This window comes from Xenia sp. Carnegie-2017, unplaced genomic scaffold, assembly GCF_021976095.1.
Source record: "Xenia sp. Carnegie-2017 unplaced genomic scaffold, XeniaSp_v1 HiC_scaffold_16, whole genome shotgun sequence".
Classification (NCBI taxonomy): domain Eukaryota; kingdom Metazoa; phylum Cnidaria; class Anthozoa; order Malacalcyonacea; family Xeniidae; genus Xenia; species Xenia sp. Carnegie-2017.
The window spans coordinates 9,947,408-9,970,952 of NW_025813469.1; the positions used below are offsets into that span (position 1 = coordinate 9,947,408).

General features: G+C 34.0%; 1 protein-coding gene and 1 long non-coding RNA gene across 3 annotated transcripts in view; both read left to right on the plus strand.

The window, feature by feature from the left end:
- LOC124435818 (protein NLRC3-like) overlaps positions 1-15,948 on the plus strand; it is a 28,541-nt gene extending 12,593 nt beyond the window's left edge. The window contains exon 4 of one of the 2 annotated variants that reach the window (XR_006945163.1): positions 15,750-15,948. Coding sequence is in view for 1 of the 2 variants with exons in the window: in XM_046985777.1 (XP_046841733.1) it covers positions 7,846-9,081 (1,236 nt within the window). In the remaining variant the exon portion in view is untranslated. Of the gene's footprint in view, positions 1-7,745; positions 9,715-15,749 lie in introns of those variants that run through there. The other variant, XM_046985777.1, reaches the window with a different exon arrangement.
- A 6-nt stretch (positions 15,949-15,954) lies between these two features.
- Positions 15,955-17,553, plus strand: LOC124435825. The gene is made up of 4 exons (XR_006945168.1): positions 15,955-16,021; positions 16,272-16,440; positions 16,566-16,656; positions 17,383-17,553. It is a non-coding gene; the product is annotated as an uncharacterized LOC124435825 (long non-coding RNA).
- The last annotated feature ends 5,992 nt before the right edge of the window (positions 17,554-23,545 follow it).

Here is a 23,545-nt window from a genome sequence, read left to right on the forward strand (position 1 = left end):
GATATTCAAACGAGCTATACATAATCCCAAGTATTCTGACAAGTGTTACATGTAACATTACTAAAGCGAAAGTTTATGGTTAGCCTTTTGAAGCATTTAATAATGGGAAGCTAAATTCAGCTTTTGATAAAATTGGCTTATTCTAGTATATTTGAAAAGTTAAAGCATTTGTCCACCCAGTTGCTTCAAAAATTGCATCATTTGATACAGGTGCTTAACTTGCATCTGGCGAGGATGCTTCTTTTATGCTCTAGCAAGAAATTTAATTTATTCCGGCCAGCTTTAAAACTGCTTTAGGCCATCTCGAGATCGTGTTCGTTCTTACAACATCCATTAATCACTGTTTTGAATTACGTCTAATAGTTTTTCTTGTTCAGTGCACACAGAAAGGAGTTTAAATTCACTACGCGCTGCAGCTAGATGATATTTGTATTGAAATGTTCAGGCCTAGACTTTTTTAACAAGTGATGGAAGAGAAATATTTACTTAAATAATGAAACAGAGACTTTGTCGTGGTGACAAACTTAAAGATGGATTTCAAAATAGCAAATACCATGGTGAAAGGTGATAATAACAATGTAATAGTTCTTAAAAGAACTGTTTTAACCAGAACACTAACCGTTCGGCAGACTGCTTGTCAGGTGTCAACGTATGCTAAATGAGAGCTTCCAAATCATACTATATTTATAATGTTACAAAAGGTCAATGTCATTCCTGTTTTTAGTGATGAGACTTAAAACAGAGACAGATTAAACACGTAATATTTTGTCGGCAAAGGACAGGATTAGTCAATTTAATTAATACCGACTCCATGACGCGTAGATGGAATAACGAGCGACATTTTTTAATAATTTTAAAGTTTTCATCAGGATAAGCATTGGCACAGCGAGTGTTGCTTAAAAGATGTTTTCTAATCGCTGAATCCATAGAATCGGATTTTCTCTTTTACACCCACGTTTTGGTAGTTGTCGTGAAGGAACAGTTTTATTCCTGACAGAAGCGAATAGAAGCGGTTGAGTGAAAGAATAAAACAGTATGTACCAGCTTCTGTCAGGAATAAAACTGTTCCTTTACGACAACTACCAAAACGTGGGTGTAAAAGAGAAAATCCGATTCTATGGATTCAGCGATTAGAAAACATCTTTTAAGCAACACTCGCTGTGCCAATGCTTATTCTGATGAAAACTTTAAAATTATTAAAAAATGTCGCTCGTTATTTCATCTAGTGTTTCATCTGTCTCTTTTTTAAGTGTCATCTCTAAAAATATGGATGACATCGACCTTTTGTAACGTTATAAATAAAGCATGGTTTGGAGGCTCTCATTTAGCAGACTTTGATACATGACGAGTAGTCTGCCGAAATAAATAGTGTCTCTTTCTAGCTGTAAATAACGGTTCCTTTGAATTGTTGGGTTAGTTTTTTGGTTAAAACTGTTCTTTTAAGAACTATTACATTGTTATTATCACCATTCACCATGGTATTTGCTATTTTGAAATCCATCTTTAAATATTTACTTCTTATGCTTGAGAAACCTATGCTATTAAGTGATAAGTGATACTGACTATAGACAACGAATAACATTAGAAAGTTGGTATACCAACTAGGGACAAACCCCCCTGAACTGATCACAGCAATTACCGGCACCTTACAAACGACTTATTCACAATACAAACAAACGATCAACTAAAAACATTCTACTTCACACTAAGACCCCGTCCACACGTCTACGGATATTTTCGTATCCGCAACAAAAAAGTTGCGGATAGGCCTTTCGTCCACACGCATCCGAATATTTCAGAGAGTTATCCGGAAACTTTTGAATCCGCTCTCTAGAGTGAAAATTTTTGTATCCGCAAACAATTTGGATGCGTGTGGACGGTAAATCCGGATATTTTTGTAACCAGAATTGCCTAGCAACTGTTATAGCGCAAATTTTCAACATGGTGGCCACTAATACAGTTACCATTGCTCTTTTACTTGGACTTATTTCCAGTCTTGTAACGTGTGTTCAGTTGACCTTAGCAATTTTTTCTGTACACTTCAACTATTGCAAACGCAAGCTTGATATCCTCAGGCTTATTTCCATGTCTGATGCACGGATCAGACGCTATAAACAAGTAAAACGAGCAGGAAAACAATTTCGTCGTCGAAGATTTTGGGTCCGATTAGGACGTACAAGCGCTTGGTGGGACAATTTTGTCAGGCAAACTGTGATAGAAGAAGAATGGCGTGAAAATTTTCGCATGAGTCGACGTTCTCTCCACGAATTAGCTGACGAACTTAGACCATACATAGAAGGCAAGACAACAATAATGCGGTCCCCAGTAGATGTGGTTAAGCAGGTAGCGGTCACACTCTATTACTTAAGTGACGAGGGACGTATGCGAAAACAGCGAATGCCTTTGGATTATCGCGTCAAGTTGTATCCAAATAATTCGTAAAGTGTGTAAAGCTATCACGATTCGACTTGGACCTGAATATATTAAACTGCCATTCACAAAAGAAGATGTTGAGAGGCATATCAGGAACTTCCACAGATTGCACGGCTTTCCTCAATGTTTGGGCGCAATTGACGGTACGCATATCGAAATTAGGCAACCAGCATGTAATTCCACAGATTTCATAAATAGAAAAGGACGGTATACATTAAATGTTCAAGCTGCATGTGACTATAAGTATTGCTTTATGGACGTCGTCGTCAAGTGGCCGGGAGTGTTCACGATGCCCGAGTATTTTCCAACTCAAAGTTAAATTATTTTCTTAAGAGTAGGAAATACCTCCATGCCCACGACAAATACTTTCAGATGAGAATCCCATTCCAGTATTCCTGTTAGGAGATCCAGCCTATCCCTATGCCATACCTCATGAAGGAATACTCAAATGGAGGTTCAACAGTTCAGGAGCAATATTTTGGTATGACCCTTTGCCAATCAAGAATGGTGATTGAATGCGCATTTGGTCGTCTAAAAGCAAGGTTTGGGGCTTTGAAGAGGGCAATGGACATAAACATTAAAGATATCTCTACTGTTGTCTATGCATGTTTTTCCTTCACAACTTTGTGAAGTTCACAAAGAGATTATTGGAGAAGACAAAGTTTGTTCAGCTATTGATTATGATAGCCACTTTCAGCCAGCACCTAGTCACAACAACTATAGAACAGATTGTAATGAAGCTGAAGGGAAGAAAATAGGAGAGTTCTCACAAATTATTTTGACCCTTAAAATTATACAGTATTCACTCAGCCAGATTACATGATGTGCTATCTCTTGTAACTTGAAGCAAAATTCTACATGTTAATAAGAGAAAGAGTTAAGTTGATGAATATGCATTAGTATAAATTCATTAGCACAATGCAAAAACTGCTTTTAGCTGATTTTACATTACTCAATTAAAAGCAAATTAATGTTTCAAGTTGCATCAAAATAGCATCATGTTGCAGGCCTTTATGTAGCTAATAACTTTCGTTGTTTTGTCAACTTTTACTGTAATTTTTCTGTTTGAATTGTTTCATCAACACTTAGAGTGAGAAACTTACCATAAACTTCTGGTTGAATTTGCTCCATAAATGTACAGTTAATTATATTATCAGAGTGCATGCAAAATACTAGTAACAATTCAATATACCCGCAATAATTAAATATACCAATAATATTTTATAACCTTATATATCATTTACAGTATGCATCATCTTTAATAAGATGTATTATAAACTTTGAACAAAACCAACAATATTTTCAATGTCATAAATCTCAAGAAATTAATAATATCTAATATGTAACATATCTCCTTACTACAGCTTAAAAACTACTCTCATTGTCTGAGTACAAGGACTGAGAGTTCAAAAATTGTCCGCTATTTAGCTGAGAAGCATGTTGTGTTTTGCTGTAGTTGAACATGCTGTAGTTTGCCTGGGGAGCAATGTACTGTGGCTGAATCACACCTGGTGCAGGACACATCGTTTGCCTCAATAAAACAAATCCTTCAGATACTGAATCAGTGAGTTTTTCCATGTTACTAGAGAGCTTTTCCATTTGGTTGGAGTAAGCCTTGTCCATGTTATCCATTCTCTCTAGGAGTTGTTTCTTTATTTGAAGTTCTTCATGTGATATGTTAATGAGTTGTGCATCAACAGGCATTTTTCTTTTGAGTTTCTCACTCTTGTATCCTTGTAATCTTGCATTAAGGAGATCCCTTCTCTCTTTGACTTGACCCCTGGAAGATGAGCTACTGGAGGTTGAGACATTGTCTGTTGATATGTTAGCATCACTAGTTGCATCACCAGGGCTATTTTCATTTTCTAATTCAGGGCTGATAGTTACATTAAGCATATAATATGGACTTTCTGGGTTCAAGCTGTGTTCGTCGTCGATTTCAGCGGTCTCGATTCCATCTGCTATCGTACTCGTGGCAGGAGAACCACCCCATATTTGCTTGCATAGTTCAAAGTATAGCAATACTACGCGGCCATGTCCACTTTTCCTACCTGAATCAACAGCTTCCCTGAACTTTTTTCGAACCATTTTTAATTTGGATGTCAACACTGATTTGGAAAGTTCTTTGTTTGGGGGTAATCTTTCCCTACATCAGGGCATTTTCCGACGAAGGATACTGCTCAATGAAACGTTTAAAAATGTCATCATACTTGCTTCTGATTGATTCCCAATCGACATTCTCCATAGCGTTGGATGTTTTATATTCTAATGTTACTTTTAGTAAGAGTTCGACCTCATCATCATTCCAAATAAAGGAGTCCGTCTTATTTTTCTCATTTTTCTTCGATTTCTGACCAAATAATGACATGTTTAATCAGACAAAGCCGAAAAACCTTTAACACTGACCGAATTCACAATTGCTAACCAATTTATCGCGAAGTTATAAAATATGTGCGGGTAACTGATAGCGCTAAAAGTCATGGGAACTAGAGTAAATCCGGATAATATCCGTATACGTGTGGACGCAACAACATTTTTTTGTGCTACCTGATCCGCAACAAAAAAGTTGCGGATACGAAAATATCCGTATACGTGTGGACGGGGTCTAATTCACAATGACAACACACAATTGACACCTACACATTTCCTGTATACACAATACAATGACGTAAGAACCAGATAACAAATACGGCTAACCTCTAGTTCACTCTTCATTTGACTCTGAAGATTACTACCGCTAAGGTTATCGAAACGTCAGTCAACAACAACAAAAACAGTCCTTCTCAGGACTATACCAACCTGGATGATCTACATTTACAAACATGTACCGATACTCCCTGGTTCAAACCATTTACTTTACCATGACTACATATAAAAAGCCAAGGCAGTATTTGATAGACTCGTAGTTCTTTGATGTATTTGCTGAAGAAGAGTTTGTACTAGTCTACGCAAATTTTTGTAAAAGTCTCGAATTTCCTTTCAAACTGTATGAAAAATTTCATATTAATAACATGAAATACGTTCTCAGCCGATCTTGAGAACATCAACAAACAGTTTATTATGTACATGCAAACATTACTTTCTTTAAAATTTCAGTTTGTTGTTCAACAAATGAAGTATTTGAGCTTTTTTATGGTCCAGTTCATTAGTCGCATCATTAAATCTTTCCATCTTTTAAATAGTAGTGACATTTATATTTTAACTTACATTTTTTGTTGATAAAAAAAGATGCATGTATGTTACGATTATCTGGTTTATTACAAGATCTAGAGGAAGGCTGTTTCACACCTAGCCAGCATATACATTGCATGTTCATCTTTAGACTACTCTGAGAAATGGTGTACTCACACAGCCCAAGAGAGACTTTTATTTATCTATATGAGTAGAGTTTGTGTGTCAGTGGAATGGCTGTTTGGGATATTATCAACTACTTTAGGTTTATGGACTTCAAAAAATTTATGAAAATTGGGCTTAGCTGCATTAGATAGTTGTACATTTATGTGCACTGCTTCATAGTGCACTGCATCTCACATGTGAATGGAATTTTATGGAAATTTAACTGTTTTTCTCTTAAGCCTCCGTAAAAATTTAGCTCTTGTTTGGTTAATCAACAGAAACAGAGAAATCAAACATTTTAATGTTTTACATTAGCCAGTGATACTTATAATGTTGTGTTGAGTATATTTTAACAAATTTTCGATCAAATTTTTTAACAACTAAAACCATTATCAACAGTTCATAAACGCAGCAAAAGAAAACAAGGGAGTACATTGACATATTGGTTTAATATCAAAATGTTGTAAAGTTTTGACTCTTACTTTCATTGGACAGGAATTTGGCGCGTCGCCATTATTTTTGAACTTAACTCCTTTAACATTTCTAAATTAAAGGTTCCTTTTCTGCTTCATAAAGGGAATTACATTTTTTTAAATTGCTAGTTATACAACGCTATTCTGTTTCTAACGCTGGTTTCTCTTGGGCAGCGTGAGAGGCGTGTAATGGACAAACTAATTTTGTTTTCTATCGTTTTTGCAATTGTGGCCATGAAATTGTTTTCTATGTTATCAACTTTCGTATTTTCAACTTGACTTCCATCAATGTCAACTAATTGCTATTCTTCTTCCTCTGCTGTGGCAAGTTCCTTTTCAATTGATTCTCCTCTTGATCCATCATCGATTTTTCCTTCCTGTTAATGTAATTTGAGTTCAATGGTTTGTTTTTGAAAACTAACCGTGTAACGGTTCCTGCAGAACTGATCTTAAGGAATGAGCGCTTCTTCCTAAAGCTAATGTCACATAACTCGGTATGGACCAGACCAATGAAGCAACAGAACAAATGTTTTCAGCATTATTCCCTGGGAAGCTAACTAAGGAAAAAATGCTAAATTTTGTTGAACATTCTCATTATTTTCACAATAAATATGCAATAAAATACAATCATAACACGTAAGAACAAAAAAGTGCACTTGATAATTTGGTGTTTTTTAATTTACTTACTGCCGGACAATTGGAAGTCTTGCTATCGTAATTACAAAATACATTTTCAAAGCAGTTTGTACGAAAAAATTTGTTTCATACTACATGCAACAATTCATCATATTGTCATGGAAACAGCAAATAACACATACTGAGGATAACTGAGCATATGCTAGAATTATTGTCAAAATTTTAATTACTGATTCTCGTCTGTAAACCAAAGAGTACCCAAGTTAGACGTATATTAACAAGTCGCAATGGGAACTTTATCTAATTACAATTACTAAGTTATTAACTATAAAAATAATAAGAGAGCGTTATAACTATAGTGGTAAATTTGAACATTTAAGTAAAGATTAGTTTTATTGATGCAAAGAGCTTCTTCTATTTCAAGAGAAAAATTTTAGTAATCGGTGTCGATGATTTTAAACAAAGAGACTGAAAGTTTAATTTTAAAAGAAGAGGCATGTATAATATGTCCCATGTTGAACAAAATTTGTTTTGTTGAAAATTTGCTGGCTACTTTAATCCTTAGTTTGATTACCAAAGGATTCTTGTTAGATGGACCCAGAATAGTTCTTGGTCAAACTTACAAATGATATACGTCTCCAATGTAGGCCCGTTTCAAACGTTGAATTTTAAAAAAGCCAAACGCATTTAAAACAAAAGAGAATTGAGAATTTATCTTATCATCTCTATTGACTTTAATTCACTCAACGGATGAAACATTCGTCAACATTTTAACTGGGTCTTGAATTAATGTAGAAGCCAATCAAATTCCTGTCGTGCAACAATACATATACCCTTACAAATAAGTTGTGTATTTTAATGTTGCAGGTTTAAAAACTGGATTTCAAATTTATTCATCAAAGACGGCGATAAAGTCCTTGGTTTTCTTGGAATTAAGTGTTTATACGAGTTGCAAGACAAAGATGTAATGAGCTCAGCTTGCAGGAAGTTAGAGGATTTTTCTCAACAAACGAGTATTGATGGAGTTTATTTTACGCCTGTTGATTCAAACGCATTGTTTGAATTTCTTTCTGAATGTGAACACATAACAGGTCTTTTTTTTAATGGTTGCAAGTTTCTTGATAAACACAGCTGTATTCCTTTAAAAAACTACTTGTCAAGTGAGAGAGCGGAAATTTTGATTAACTTAGAGTTTGACTTTTGTACTTTCGGCAATCTTTTTTGTAAGCATCTCAGCGAAGCTTTGAAGAGTGAGAATTGTAAACTAGCTAGGTTGGAATTTTTAGATAGCAGTATAGATGATGAAGGTGCAGAATATTTTAGTGAAGCTTTGAAAAGTAAGAATTGTAAACTTACTGAATTGTGTCTTAGTTGTAACAAAATAGAAGGTGAAGGTGCGAAATCCCTTAGTGAAGCTTTGAAAAGTGAGAATTGTAAACTTACTGACTTGTCTCTTAAAGAAAACCATATATGTGGTGAAGGTGCAAAATCTGTTAGTGAAGCATTGAAAAGTGAGAGTTGTAAACTTACAAAATTTGATCTTCGAGCAAACATGATAGGTGGCGAAGGTGCAAAATATCTTAGTAAAGCGTTAAAAAGAAAGAATTGTAAACTTACTGAATTGTATCTTAATTGTAACCAGATAGGTATTAAAGGTGGAAAGTACCTTAGTGAAGCTTTGAAAAATGAGAATTGTAAACTTACTATATTAAATCTTGACAACAACCACATAGATGATGAAGGTGCAAAATATCTTAGTGAAGCTTTGAAAAGTTATAATTGTCAACTTACTAGCTTAAATCTTGACAACAACCACATAGATGATGAAGGGGCAAAATATCTTAGTGAAGCTTTGAAAAGTTATAATTGTCAACTTACTAGCTTAAATCTTGAACACAACCAAATAGGTGATGAAGGTGCAAAATATCTTAGTGAAGCTTTGAAAAGTTATAATTGTCAACTTACTAGCTTAAGTCTTAAAGACAACCAAATAGATGATAAAGGTGCAAAATTTCTTAGTGAAGCATTGAAAAGTGATAATTGTCAACTTACTAGGTTAAATCTTGAACACAACCAAATAGGTGATGAAGGTGCAAAATATCTTAGTGAAGCTTTGAAAAGTGAGAATTGTAAGCTTAATTCACTTTATGTGCGTTATAACAATATAGGTGATAAAGTACTAAATATCTTAGAAAGGTTTTAGAAGTTAGAATTGTAAACTTATCAAATAGGACATTGATAATAACAAAATAGCAGCTACAGGTGTGATGTATCTTAATAACGCTTGGAAAAATAAGAGATGTAAGCTTACTGAAAGAAATATCTTCATTAACAATATGGGTGATGAAGGTGCTAAATATCTTAGTGAAGCTTTAAAAAGTGAGAATTGTAAGTTTACTGAAATGAGTATCGATAGTAACAGTACAGGTGTTTAAGGTGCTAAATATCTTAGTAACACATTATTATGTGAGAATTCATATTCCTACAAGTGATTTTTATTTTTAGTTATATTTCCTACAAGTGATTTTCTCTTTGCATGATACATGACAAAAATAGTAAAAATTTTATTGAACTTTAAAAATGTCGAATTTTACAAAATTCTGTAAAATATATTAATGATAAGAATTTATTGGTGTTGAAAGGGGTAAATATCTCAGTATAAAGCCATTAAATCTTTATCAATATTAAAATTCCTATAGGAAATCTCATGGAAATGTTATTGGAAAAACATATATAGCAATCGAAATATATAGGAAATGTTATCTATTTTTTCCCCAAATTTACAACTATGATAGATTCTTTAGATATCTAATGCATGAAATAAATAAAGCATTGTGGTATGGAGTTTTTGGTTGTGTAAAAGACAAAGACAATGTCATCTCTTGAATAAAAGGCTGCTGATGTTTGAACTCTTTACAGAATTTAAACAACAGCTTTACGAGCTGACATTGATTAAACTCCTCAAAGCAGAGCAACAAAACATGTCGAAATTTAGTCATTAGATAAAGAGTTTTTAGAACCATTACGAACACCAACAGCATGCAATTAAAGAGGAATTTATTTTCAATTTCGCCAACATTCAATTAAGTTGTTTGTTTTGTTATAGTTGGTATACGATTCCTTCAGGGATTCCTATTACAATGTGAAATCTCATAGAAAAAATTCTTATAAGAAGTGCTTTAGAAAATTCACGGAATTTGTAAACTTATAGAAAAATATATTTTCAAATTCTTATACAAAAGCTATGGGAAAATGTAAAAAACTCAAATCATCCTCAAATTAGCTAAAAAAAATTATTGTGAGATGAAGTTGGATTTTTTTATTTGTAATAAAAAAATCGTTTTGGGAATGTCTTGTTGACTGTTACGACAGTGAAATGCAATTTACATATTTTTCTGTATGATATGAATAAAACAACACATTCCAAAAGAGCTATAGTACAAATTAATGATTATAAACAATTTAAAACATATATAGTGGCATGCATTATAAGCAAAGCTTTGTACGATATACAAGAAGTTATCTGTTTTGAGTTACGCGTCATATATACAACATGCAACAAATACTGTGTATCTAAAATATCTGTTTAGTCGAGTATTCTCAAACTTGCAAAAAATGAAAGACAAGAGCAATCCTTTCTAGTTTGAGTTAATCGCCGTAAATCTTACATGGCAATTCAAAAAAAAGTCTCGGTTTCGTAGTTTTAAGTGTACGCCTTTGTCTTTAACTTTGTCAGGTTTGAGAGCCACAATTTGGTCTCTGTTTGTACACTCTCTTACGAAATGTGAAGTAACACCACATTATTTGTTGGAAAACAGTGGTCTTCTTTCACACAAATCAAGTTTTTCCACAATCACAACATAATATACTTCGTACTGGCATGCCTGTAATTCAGCAGTGCTGCATTGATAGTCTGGCTGTACATGGTAAAGCCCAACAACGATACCATACTTGGTAGTTGAGCTGTCGATTTTCACATAATAATCACGGTGTCTTGTATAACTTTTCGAAGTGTATAGCACATGATTTACACTAAATCTGTTATAAAGAGTAGCTGGTCAATTGGCAACGTCTCTGTTAATCATTTTTCCTCTGTTAATCACTTTTGCTTAGATGATGTGAGACGAACAGCTTGTCCATTTCCAAGTCCAGTAACAGCTCTAGTAAGAGCCCGTTCATTATTTGCAGGAATTTTGTCTTTGGAAAGTTTATTAATTAAGTGCCTTACTCTTGGACATGCTTCATCACGAATACACTCTTTCCCAATACCTGGTAGTTTCTGCGACAGTATAAAAGTATCGCAAATCTGTTGTGGAACATATTGGGTACCATTAAACATTTTCAGCAAAAAGTGGTTGTTGGCTTCGAATGCAAAGGCAGAAGTATCCCAAAGTGGCCCGCATTTCCTTACGCCTTCCGCTAAATGCGTCATAACGTGTACATTGAATGTACAGTTAGTCAAACCGTACAACTTTTCCATATCAGTTGCAAATTTAACAAGCATGCGTTGGCTCGTGATAGCATTTCATCACTAATTCTATTACCAAGTAATGTATGTACACCATTTACTAGCAAAACAAATGCTCTAACTATTCACGAGGAAGCAAGCAATTTAGAACCACAAGGCCATAAAAAAGAAATGCTCGCCACTCCGACGCTTTCCAAAATTTTCGCTCTTTTATTGATCTAGGGGCTCTAGTTATTTCAGAAGGCAGGCATATTACAGACAAACGTTCATCTAATAGATCGACGTTTCTTTCCAAATAAAAGTTCTTTTCGTGGTTTCTCGAATCAAGCCAAAGATTGCACAGTTGACGGACTACTCCTTGGCACACAGAATGCATATACCCCGGTGTAAAGCCTATTACTGTATCAAATGTGGGAAGAATGTCGATACGCGAAAGCCCTTTTACCCCATTAACTGCTTCTTTTCTTATTTCAGCTTCGAAAGCATATTCTTCCTGATTCTGTGATGTTCTTGAGCTTTGATGATCACGCTGTGGATAGTATCGAGTTGGGGACCTCTATTACGGAGAACAGACACACCTTCATGTTCACACCAATCGCACCCGTACTTACCATTAAACTGCTTGCAGTTTCTCAACATTGCACGAGCTAGGCTGTCGCTGGAACATACTAATGCGAAAACTTTGCGAGGTATAATTTCTTCACGTAAAAGAGTTCCTTTTTTTTCCAAATCATGGCATTCGTTCACAAATGCTTCAAGAAAAAGGTTTATCTGTGGTTTCGTCGCACCAAACCACAAACCTGTAAGTAGAATATTCTTGGAACGAAGGTGAGGAGGTAACTCGTTTATCATACCTTGGATAGGCCAAATAGAGTATTGTGATGACTTAAAAACAGGTATGCCATCTGCATTCCAAGTTAAAGAAAGGTCATTTTTTGCCATAGCTTTATTCCTTATCAGGCTCTTATATAGTTTACCATTAGTTACGTCTGATATAACAGTTCATTCAGTTATATCCAAATTCCAGTTGGGTAGATATTCATAAAGAATGGGATCAGACAGGAGCTGCTTAAGTTGTTCTATTAGTGGAATATGAAGGAAAAAGTTGCCGTTCTTCATGTTGTTTTCACGATTGAAAGGTGTATCACATTCATCACACTTTGTGCTTTCTGCGCTTGTTCCAATGTACGACAAACATGACTCTCAATAAAATGAGCCTGCAAAGAATAACAATTAATTTTTCAGGGAGGGATATAAACTGTAAATCCGTAACGTTATTTGCCGCTAGTTCTAATCCAGTTCGATCATTTTCATCAAGAATACAAGCCCTAAATATGCAGAATTCGAATAGTTTCACCACTTTTCTTCTTTAAGTTGCACAAAATAAAGTTGAATTTTAAGATATTAAATGCACGAAGCTAACTACATATTCCAGTCGAAAGTCGTTATAAAGAAAACCATATTAGAAAAATTCAAATAGTTTTCTTTTACCTGAGATTCCTCCAATTGAATTGCTTTGTAAAACTTATACTTGCTGGATGGAAACGTGCTCGGCAAAATCAAACTCAAAATGTCGAGTAGATCAGTCAAAGCTGCATCTGTTAAATTGTTCTTTAATAAAAATGCGACGAGCAGGAGAACACTTTGAGACTTTGTTATAAGAGCACCAGGATATATTTCTTCATCACCATTTTCGATGTTTAAAACCTAAATACAAATTCTGAGTGTAAATCGGAATGTAGTAGCTATTATGAGAGGTGGGAGGGAGTTCATGTTCATATATTCATGTTCTATAATCAATAATTAAAATGGATTTCAAAAGAAATTGATAAAATAGAACACACACAAAAAAGTGGATACTAGCCCTCTTTCCCAATCCTTGATTATCTGCCTCCCCTGGTTCTACATACTGTATGATGTTTCACATTCACCTGCAGTGCTTCATGTCCAAGGCCATTATTATTAAGCTGGAAATCAACATCAATTTTTCCATTCTCCTGACATGCCTGTGCCTGTGTCTTTGATCATGTTGATGACCTTGAATCTAGTCTTTCAAATATATGTTCCATCGATTAAAGCGTTAATGAAACAAAATTTTGCCAGACTGTTTTCTAAAAACATTACAATAACTATTCAAGCTCATCTAGCATCGTACAAACTATTTTTTTAAGAAATAAAAGATGTTTACTGTGTTTGCATAGTCTTATCCAAGCACGGAGACCTTTGGGAGAGCTCGGGTGCAGATCATTGCAAGCCCGAGACTGAACGTTGAGGGTTGCACCTGCTCGAAAGTTCTCACAAACGTCTCCGAGGTTTGCATAAGCCAGTGCAAACATAAAAAACATCTTTTATTTCTTTAATAAAATAATAATAATGTGAAACAGACAAAACGTTCTATTATTCTTCTAACATGTATTCATGATCGATTTGCAAATTCCTTTAGATTGATCGATTGATTTGATTGGTTGAGCGCAGATTGTTTTTCAAAGGCTAATCCAATGCAGCTTTAGACCAATCAGCAGACACGTTTCATTGTGTTTATTTTATAATCATCTTTGTTAAACTGATATTGAAATTTGTTCATTATGCAAATTTTCTGGTAATGAAATCACTTTGCATAACTAACGTTTGATTTGCAAATATTTTGAAGTGCATCAAATTTTCACACCCCTATCTGCCATGTATTGATTATTTTCTCGTACTAGTCAATAAATCTTTTAATCGTATTGAGAACTGATGCAGTCTAAATATGACTATGCAATGTAATGTCACAAGATGATATTGGTATTTGCATAGAAAAGGAAGGTAGAAACATCTTTTATACCATTCACTGGCACAAGCTAGCTAACATGAAAATTACGACATTTTAAGTGGTCAATGAAATGCAGTTTGCAATGCTTTATAAACACTTTGATCATTGTCTGTAATGTTATTTGATTGTTGAAAGAGATAATGTATATTTATGAGATATAATGTATATAATGAAAGATATAATGTATGTGTATGAACACATGCACTTATAGGCTTATACACCATTGATAAACTGACTTGGACAATAGCAATAAGAATAATATCTTTTTTATTTACATGTATTGAGCACACTGTCATACACGCAAGTTGAATTGAAGCACCAAGTTGAAAGCTCAACAAAATGAATAGTGTCAATACAAAGAAATGTCTAATCTAATATCGCTATCTATGTATATTTATTCTAAATCTATTTGCATCCAAATTCAATATTACAATCTGTACAACAAACAAAATTGCATGACTCGCCATTACATACAATGAGTATCAAAAAATTTAAATCAAAATTTTATAGACAACCATGCATTTGACACCTTGTGTTCTAAGGTTATATTTGAATACAGCAAGCTACCAAAGCCCTTTACCTTTCCAGTTAATGAACTCCTCAAATAACAGCTTCATGTTAAAATTAAGTTTTTCACCACTGGGAATTAAATAGAATACAATCATTCTCAAGCATATGATACAACACCTGGAAAACCCCTCTGTTTAGTTTTGGCTTGATTGAATTTGGTTTTGGTTAATTGGCAGGGAAACTTCATTTTAAATGCACTCAATTGCTAAAAGTATAAAAATGCAATTTCAACATGCAAATTTTATTTGACAAGTACTTTCGCATCATTTTTGATTGTATGAATTCATTAATAGACATAATTATAACTGGACATTTAAGGAGCTCCTGTTTCTTGCTACAAGCTTACACAAAAGTAAAAGTACAATGTCTCCTGCAAAATTACCGACAAAAGTTCCATTTTGATTTTTTGAAGCACAGATATAAGTGTATCATGTAATACAATTATAATTAATACTTCAATTACAATGTATTAATGCCAATCATGCTTGGAAAGGCAAAAGAGGTATGTTACACAAATGTTTGAATATATGCGAATAGAGACACATTTAATTGTGTAGTGTGCATAAAGTATGGGATAAAATTTTGAAGCATTAACAAAACAATATTACCAGAAATAATATCTAAATGAAATTTTCCATACCATATCAGATGAAGTTGCTTGATCTATCTCCATCGTAGCACGCAACTGCTTTCGTCGTCTATATTTTGTTCTTCTTGGAAGATCAACAGTGGAATCAACTGCATATCATTTGTAAAGCATAAGAAAAGCTTAAATTACAAAACCGCGAATACAAGTTTTATCAAAACGCTAAATTTTGACAAATTTTGAAGAATATTCATGACAGACTGCTCAGGACGAAAGCAGCAAGCGTTTGTTCAAGTCAGCGGTGAAATTACTACAATTAATATTTACCGCCATTACCACACTAAAATCAATGCTGAGCTGACATCACCAAGGTGACAAAGCAAATTTCCCTGTTACTCAAGTAATCAAGTTCAAGTTGTTCTCATCGTTTTGCAGCTCGCTGTTGTAAAGGTGACCAATTGTGAAAGTTAAGAATGAAGTTTGCGATTTTCGATTTTGGAGACAATACTTTGATATTGGCCAAACATCATGGATACAAGATGAAAATTCTACAACATTTGACAACGAATCCTGGCTCTTTACCCACGAAATAATTGTCAAGTGGCCCATAGACTTCAATGCAGCGAAACGAAAATGCGAAAAAATTGATGTAGATACAATCAAAACGGAAAGCGAAAGATATCCAGCAAGAATTTTAAAATTTGGAGGTTGGCGTTTGATTTTGATTTTGAAATGCCACTGCAAAATATAAATTTAAAACGTATAAATATTTCGAATAATCGTTTCTGTATAAACTAAATTTATAAAAATGAAAGTGACAATATGGCGGACACTTACTTTTATAAAAACATTGCTGGATATATACCATTTTTGTCATGAGAATGAGTATCTATACTTTCTCTACAAGTTTTGGTTATAAAACTATAAAAATCAAAGTATTCTACATTTTATTATTAGATGACTTTGACTCCATGGATTCATGCTTAGAGATGTATCTGAAAAGTGGAAAACTTCAACTCCTAAAAGAGGAAAAGGTCAAAGAATCTCACAAAGGAATTATAAATACCATTCCGACTCCGATAAGGAGGATTATGAAGTCCAGTTTGGTTCACATATAAGTAAAAAAGTATGTTTTTTATCGTGATTGGAGATTACAATCTTTTTGGTATCACATTTGGATTCCAGCTTTTGTAGAAAGTGCTAAATATTGTACTAAAAGGCGTTACTGTCTATATGATTGTTTTTATTTAGCCCCCTTTAAAGAGAAGAAAAGTGTAGAAAGATAGTTCAAAGAAAAACTCCTTATATATTACATGGTTAAAGAAAACATAAACAAATAGAGGTATTCATATTGTATTAATTACTTGATGCTTCATTAGTATTAATATGTTCCAAGGAGTACATGATCATTGACCAGTTGCTTCTTAAAGGGACATAGCTTAATGGTAAAAACTAACTTAGGGTTTGATTTGTTAACATGGGGTTAGCTAATCCTGGGTTAGAATTTTGTTTTTAAAGTAGGGTTCAAGCACTGGTCTAGCTAACTCTGAGTTAAGACATTTAACCTTGAGTTAAAAAGCGCGGGACTCCAAAAAGATCAATTAACAATGTGTTCAATCAAATCAACCAATCTCTGACGAGAAGCTAGCTACCAAAAAAGTTGTTTTTCCTTTTTTTATCCATTAAGTACTTTCTCGATAATGGAGGATGGCCATTTTTGGATGTGATTCTGACGTCTATTTACAGCCAACGATAGTTAGAAGTAATGAGTTTTGAAATATTTTCGTGTTTCATAAGCTTTTGTCAATTAATCACAGCTAATGTGCGTTCTTCTCATTTTCAAATATGTTAGTTTAGTTAGGCGAGCATTGTATGAGTACTCTTAATGCACTTTTTTAGATTAATTCATACGCTGAGTGGGAATATATATTTAAACATTGAAATAAAATAAGTTTAACAAAAGTATATGTTGTCGCTACTCGTTTCACAGCGCAGGGCAATCTTCTCGGGAGTCTTAAGCATTGTGATTAATATAAATGTTTTACTAATTTTTTAAATTTTGAAACAGTGCAAAATGAAGAAGACAACTTAAACGAGAATGGTTCTGTAAGTATATAAACTTTTTGCAGTTCTTAGCAGTTGACGTTGCCCAGATAGAGTAAGTTTTGCTTTCTTATTTAACGTATTTGAGATTTGCCTGGTGAAAGGGTATTGGTATTATAAATGACCTAAATTATTATTTCTACAAATGCTTTGTTTACAGGACAGTACGTCCTTTTTACAGCTAAAAAAAGGCAAAAATTGTTTAAAAGAATTTTCCGAAGAATGCAGAAACTTGAAGTTACAGACGACAAATTTAGCTGCGTTGATGAATTCTGTGAAAGGTAAATATTGGATTAGTAACAAGTACTAGCAATGTTTTCAACAATTGAAATGTAAGTTCTTTCATTTTCAGAATCACCCATTATTGTCAAAAGCCTGGAAACTTTAATTAATGAACTCCAGTCAAGCAGTACTCATTCAGTTTCGCCACCTGTCAACACTGATTTACCAAAACACCTGTCCCCTTTATGCTATAAAAATTCTTGCGATACAGCTACGATTGAGAAAAATGATAATACTGGCGACGGTTTGGAAGAGATGGTAAGAATAGTACCTTCTTAGTTAAAATAAAAGTCGTCTATATGAGCAATGCCTCAGCACAGTTCCGTAAAAAAAAGGAGTATATCTATAATGTCAAGCTAATATCATTATACGCAATATCAAAAATTTAAGGATATGATTATAGCTACAGGGTGTATAAAAAAACGGAACAGTTATGAAAACGCTGCTAAAGTTGTGAGTGTGCAAAATTTGCAAAACAGTTGGTTAAAATAGTAAATAAGACTTTATATCTGAAGGTAAAGTTTTGGTGAATAATAGAATAAAAATACAACTTTTTAGAATAAAAAGAATATAGGCATTAAAGTGCCTATATCAACTTCAGGGAAATAATTCATTTAGATAGAGTTTAAGAACATTTGCTATATATTTTATGTTGGCTTCTTTCGTATTTGACCTCGAGGTGCTATGTCTGGGTCTAGTTCACTGGACGTGAGGTACATTAGAGAACACGCTTCTTTTTAACTCCGTAGAATTATAGTATGATTCAATAATAAAGAGACCAATACAATTAAAGTTTAATAAAAATACACTCCTTCATTTTGCAAAGAATATCACTATAAACTACAGCGATAAAAAGCAGCGTGCTCTGCAATGTACGTCACGTTAGCAGAGCTAGCCCCACTCACAACACCTCGCAGTCAAACACGAAACAAAGTTAACTTTGAGATCAAAAAAGTCAAGGAAGATCAAATTATGTCTTATAAGATATATAGCAAATGTTGTTAAATCATCAACTCTATCTAAATAGATTATTTTTCTTAGGGCAATATTACTGATATAGTCACTTTAATGATTTATAATCCGCACTTGCATCGATGCTAACTGTGCAGTTTGCTTTCATACAAAATAAACAGAGCATATATTTACATTTGGAAAGCTGATTCACACATAATATCAAAGACATCTTACATTTTTCACCAACGGTTCACTTACCATGCCGGTAACCGAGGTCCACAACTTTTTCCTATCTTTAAAACTTGCTATCAGCATGTTCCAACCAATTTCATTGCTAAAAAGTCTTCTCCATCGATTTCGTTATCTTAAAAAGACAACAATTTGCATTTCAATGAGCAAGAAACGGAACCGTGAACTGAATTTTTTCAAATTATCTTCAAATACGTTGACTGAACTCGACAAAGTATTAGCGTGGAGAAAAATAACAATGTTTTGCGCACTAGAGCTTTGACAGTAAAGACATCACCAAAAAGTTTTATTTTACTCAAAAAACCGAGTAAAAAACCTCGGCAAGACGCTAGCGATGTTCAGTAACACTTTACAAGGATTCCATTTTTGCGCAAATATACCACAAAGCTTTGCGATGTCGTGAAAATGATGTAACAACTTATAAAGTGGAAACACTGATTTACAAAAAGAATAAAAGTTTTCGGAGCGCTAGCTTGTTTTGTTGGTTTTTTACAATTCTGTGTAACTTACAAAATAAAACCTTGCGCTGATTATATAGTTTTATAAAATAGTGATAATAATGAACCTTGTTACGTGCCAAATATGTACTGATTTTTTTACACCAACTATATCAGAAATTGTCAGTCATTTAGTTTTGGTCTATCAAAATGATCCTGGTTTACACATAACATGTGATATACCTGGATGTCAATAACCTTTACACGAGTTTTTTCTCACAAAAGTCGTCTACGTCGTACTTACAGAGACATTAATATTTAGAAGCCAGTAGCGCAATCAACACACGGCATCGAAGAAGTGAATCAAGATGGAAGAGTTGTGCACGAAGGTGAAGAAATAGTTGGCACTCAGAATGGAGATTAAATGAATAAGATGAAACGTGCAAAAGCTCTCTACCTACTGAAGCTAAAGGAAAAGAACTTTCTCACTTAAACATCACTTGATAGTGTGGTTCAAGGTACGTACAGCTGGCATTGTTAAAAGAACCCTAAGATCGTTAAAAGAAGTGGCAAAGACACTGGCAAAGATGGCATAGAACTAACGACCATCGAAGGATTAAGTGACTAATTCGACCATGATCACCCTTTATCAAACCCTTTCGCCAATACTGAAAAAAAGCATCAACAAACAGTATTTCAGAAAAATATTTTTTCCTTAGTAGTAAGAATAATGGTTAATACTTAACACCTTCACATCTGAGCACGCTCACTAGATTATACTAGACAATATATATATTTATTCAAGCTGTATAGGTATACAAAACACGTGTTGTAATATTCTTGGAATGCATGCAATCATCTTAGTTTATAATAAAGTAACTACATTCGAAATTATGGAACTAAGACGTATACTATTTGACTATGTATCAAAAAGGAGAAATATACTACTTGGCCATGTATCAAAAAAATGACGTGTTGGAGCAGGTAATAAAAAATTTTTTGTTAACGAGGAATTCGTTTATGTCCCATTGCTAAAATCCATGGAACAAATGCTCAATCAGTCAACAGTTCTTTCTCAGGTAATTCAATGAGTTAGTTAAAACTATTAACCGTTCAGTGGCTGTTATTACTTGTTAAAATATAAATGGGGTTGCCGTTTGTATGGTAATCATTAAATTAAGACCTGAAGACTGCGGCTGGACACTTCGTTCTATATCGTTCTATATCATTGGTACTTCGATATTCAACGAAATTGTTAGTTGAAATTTTGCTTTCTTTAGGTCAAACAAACAATCCCATAATCCCAATTGAACAATAAAGTGTTCATTACAGGTATCAAACGCCCATAAAAGTACCAATGTTTACATTAGAGATTTCTGCGATATTCAGCTATACCAATGCCATCCGTTGTTTTCGAGAAATCCTCTGGCAATTCAAGTAATTCTTTATTACGATGAACTGGCGATAGCAAATCCATTTGGAAGTAAGGCTGGAAAACACAAATTAGGTAATTAATTGGTGTTTGACGTCATGAAATTCTAATTATGTGCTATATTTAATGATATGACTATGATTAAAATTGTACGTTTCAGCTTTCTCACCCACTATTTCTCAAACACCAGAATTATTGGCATAGAAGAACTAACTTTTAAAGTAATAACTCCCTTCTAGGAACAGTTAATCACACTTTGGGCAATATTAAACCAGAGAACAGACCGCAACTTAATGCCATTCAACTAGTCGCACTTTTTACCGTTCCTCTTGATAAAAAAAAGGTAGAGATGCCATTTTGGAACCGTTTATGAATGATTTGATGGAAGTTGAGAAGGTAAAATTGATACATTGTTACAAAAACAACGGAATTATCTATGTGACTGTGGCGCAAAACGACATAATTTTATATGTGTTGTAGGCACATGTAAATGCCTACTACTAACTTTATGGGACAGGTGCTCTAATTCGTGTAATATTACAACTATAGCAAAAGACCTCACTTGTTTCTCGAGCTTCCATGTATCACTCGAGGCTACTACGTCAAATCTAGGCTCTTACACCACAATTTTTTTCTCATGCAAGTGACTACAGGACAATAATAATTTATTGTGCAATTGTTCGTATGTATTTGCATTTTCCAATATTCATGCTAGGATGAGGAATATGGTTTTAAAAATAGTGGCAAATACACAAACTACAAGGAACCATAATTTACTGTTGTGGGGATGATCTTGGTTCACAGCTCCTGGGTAGATTTAAAGAAGGTCCGGATTCTTACTTAAAGTGCAGAGAGTGTATGGGCACTCATGAATTTATCACTTCACTGGTATGGAATAAAGAAATAAACCAAGAAAACTGCATATGTATCGTGAAATACTTAATTTTCAATATGATATTAAATATATAATGTGCATGTCAAATTGAGTTTATTTTTTGTGCTTAGAGAAGAACTTTGAGTTACGAACTAAGGAAGGTCACAATCATCATTGTCGTCAAATAGATATCAATCCAGATTTTTCTAAGACTTATGGAGTGAAACGAAAATCAATCTTGTGCAACTCTTGACATTTTCATGTTATTGATGGCCTTCCTGGAGATGCCATGCATGATGTACTAAAAGGGGTATTGCAGTATGAATGCAAGGAGATGCTAAAGCTTTTCAATAATCATGAAAAATGTTTTACGTTGGAGGACCTCAATTATCGTGTACAGTTATTCAACTATGGCTACATGAATGACAGAGACAAACCTTCACCTATTCAGCAAAGCACACTAGCCGCGATCCCACACGCACCCAAGTTGACTAAAGCGAACGATCCATACCTCGCCAATTTACGATTTCTTCCACAAAAGAGCGAAACTGGTGACAAATATCAAATTACGGAGATACATTTACAGATAGTTGTGAAATTTCTTGATTGTATGACAAAATAATGTGTTAACGCGAATTATTAGTAAGAAATAGCTTTATATGCACTTATGCAAGGAATTCTCTTTTCAACAATACAAAAATCACGTGCGCCTTTACGTGAAAATACGATCTTTGGCCGACTTTGGCCAGCACTTGGATAGCGAAGTTTATAGCAAATATAAGCTATATGAATAAATAATTAAACACATACTGTAGGTGAATTAACTATAGTGTAAAAACTACGTCATTTACACGTATACTTTGAGGATATTTAAAAAAGTTTAAGCGTCGCGTGCGCCACAAAGATCTTACAGCAAGGCCTGTAGTGACAACAGCTTAAAGCAAAAAGGTAACACACCTAGCTTTGCTACATAATGTCATGAATAGAACTAATGAAAGCTTCAACAAATTTAGAATTGAATAATCCAGACATTGTCTAAAATTTTCAAGTAAAGACAGTAAGCTACCACCACTTGACAAAATTGCCAGAAGAAATGCCAGCATATTACTTTATCTTATAGCAGCACAAATGCATTGCTTTGCAAAATTCTTACCCCTGATAATTGGTACACATGTTCCAGAAGACAATCAGCACTGGAAACTTTTCTGCCAGCTCCTAGAGATGTTTGATATTATGTTTGCACAAATAACATCAGTCAACGCCATTGCTGTATTGGAGGGACTGATTAAAGAACATCATTCCACATTTGTTCAACTTTATCCAGACTGTTCAATCATTCCTAACATGCACTATATGGTTCATTATCCATCCCACATGATGTTGTAAGCACTCAGAAACTAAATACATGAGATAGTAATGGTATATGGCAATAATTAAGTATAAATAATTCCAGAAGTGAGAAAAACATAACATTTTTTAAAGATTTGGACCAATGAAGCAGACATGGTTTGTGCGTTTTGAAGCTAAGCATCGATATATTAAAAGGCTGGCTTCATTTATTGCTTATTTTAAGAATGTAGCATATACAGTACCGATCGCGTATTTGTTAACATACAGTACGCGTATGAAACGTGTATGATACGAAAAACATACGCGTATGATACGAGATCGATATGCGTATGATACCAGAACGAAATTTCACCTAAAGAAATATATTGCTGTCAGCTTCAACAACCATTTTCATGCTTATGAAGTAATTATTGGAGAAGAACCGCCAACTTTCATCACTAGCAATGAATTTTTTATACATACTCCAATGCACCTTGCAGGTGCTATCAGTGCAGCTGGAAAAAATGCACCTTCCTTTGTTGTGATACCATATAGCACAACAATCCATGCA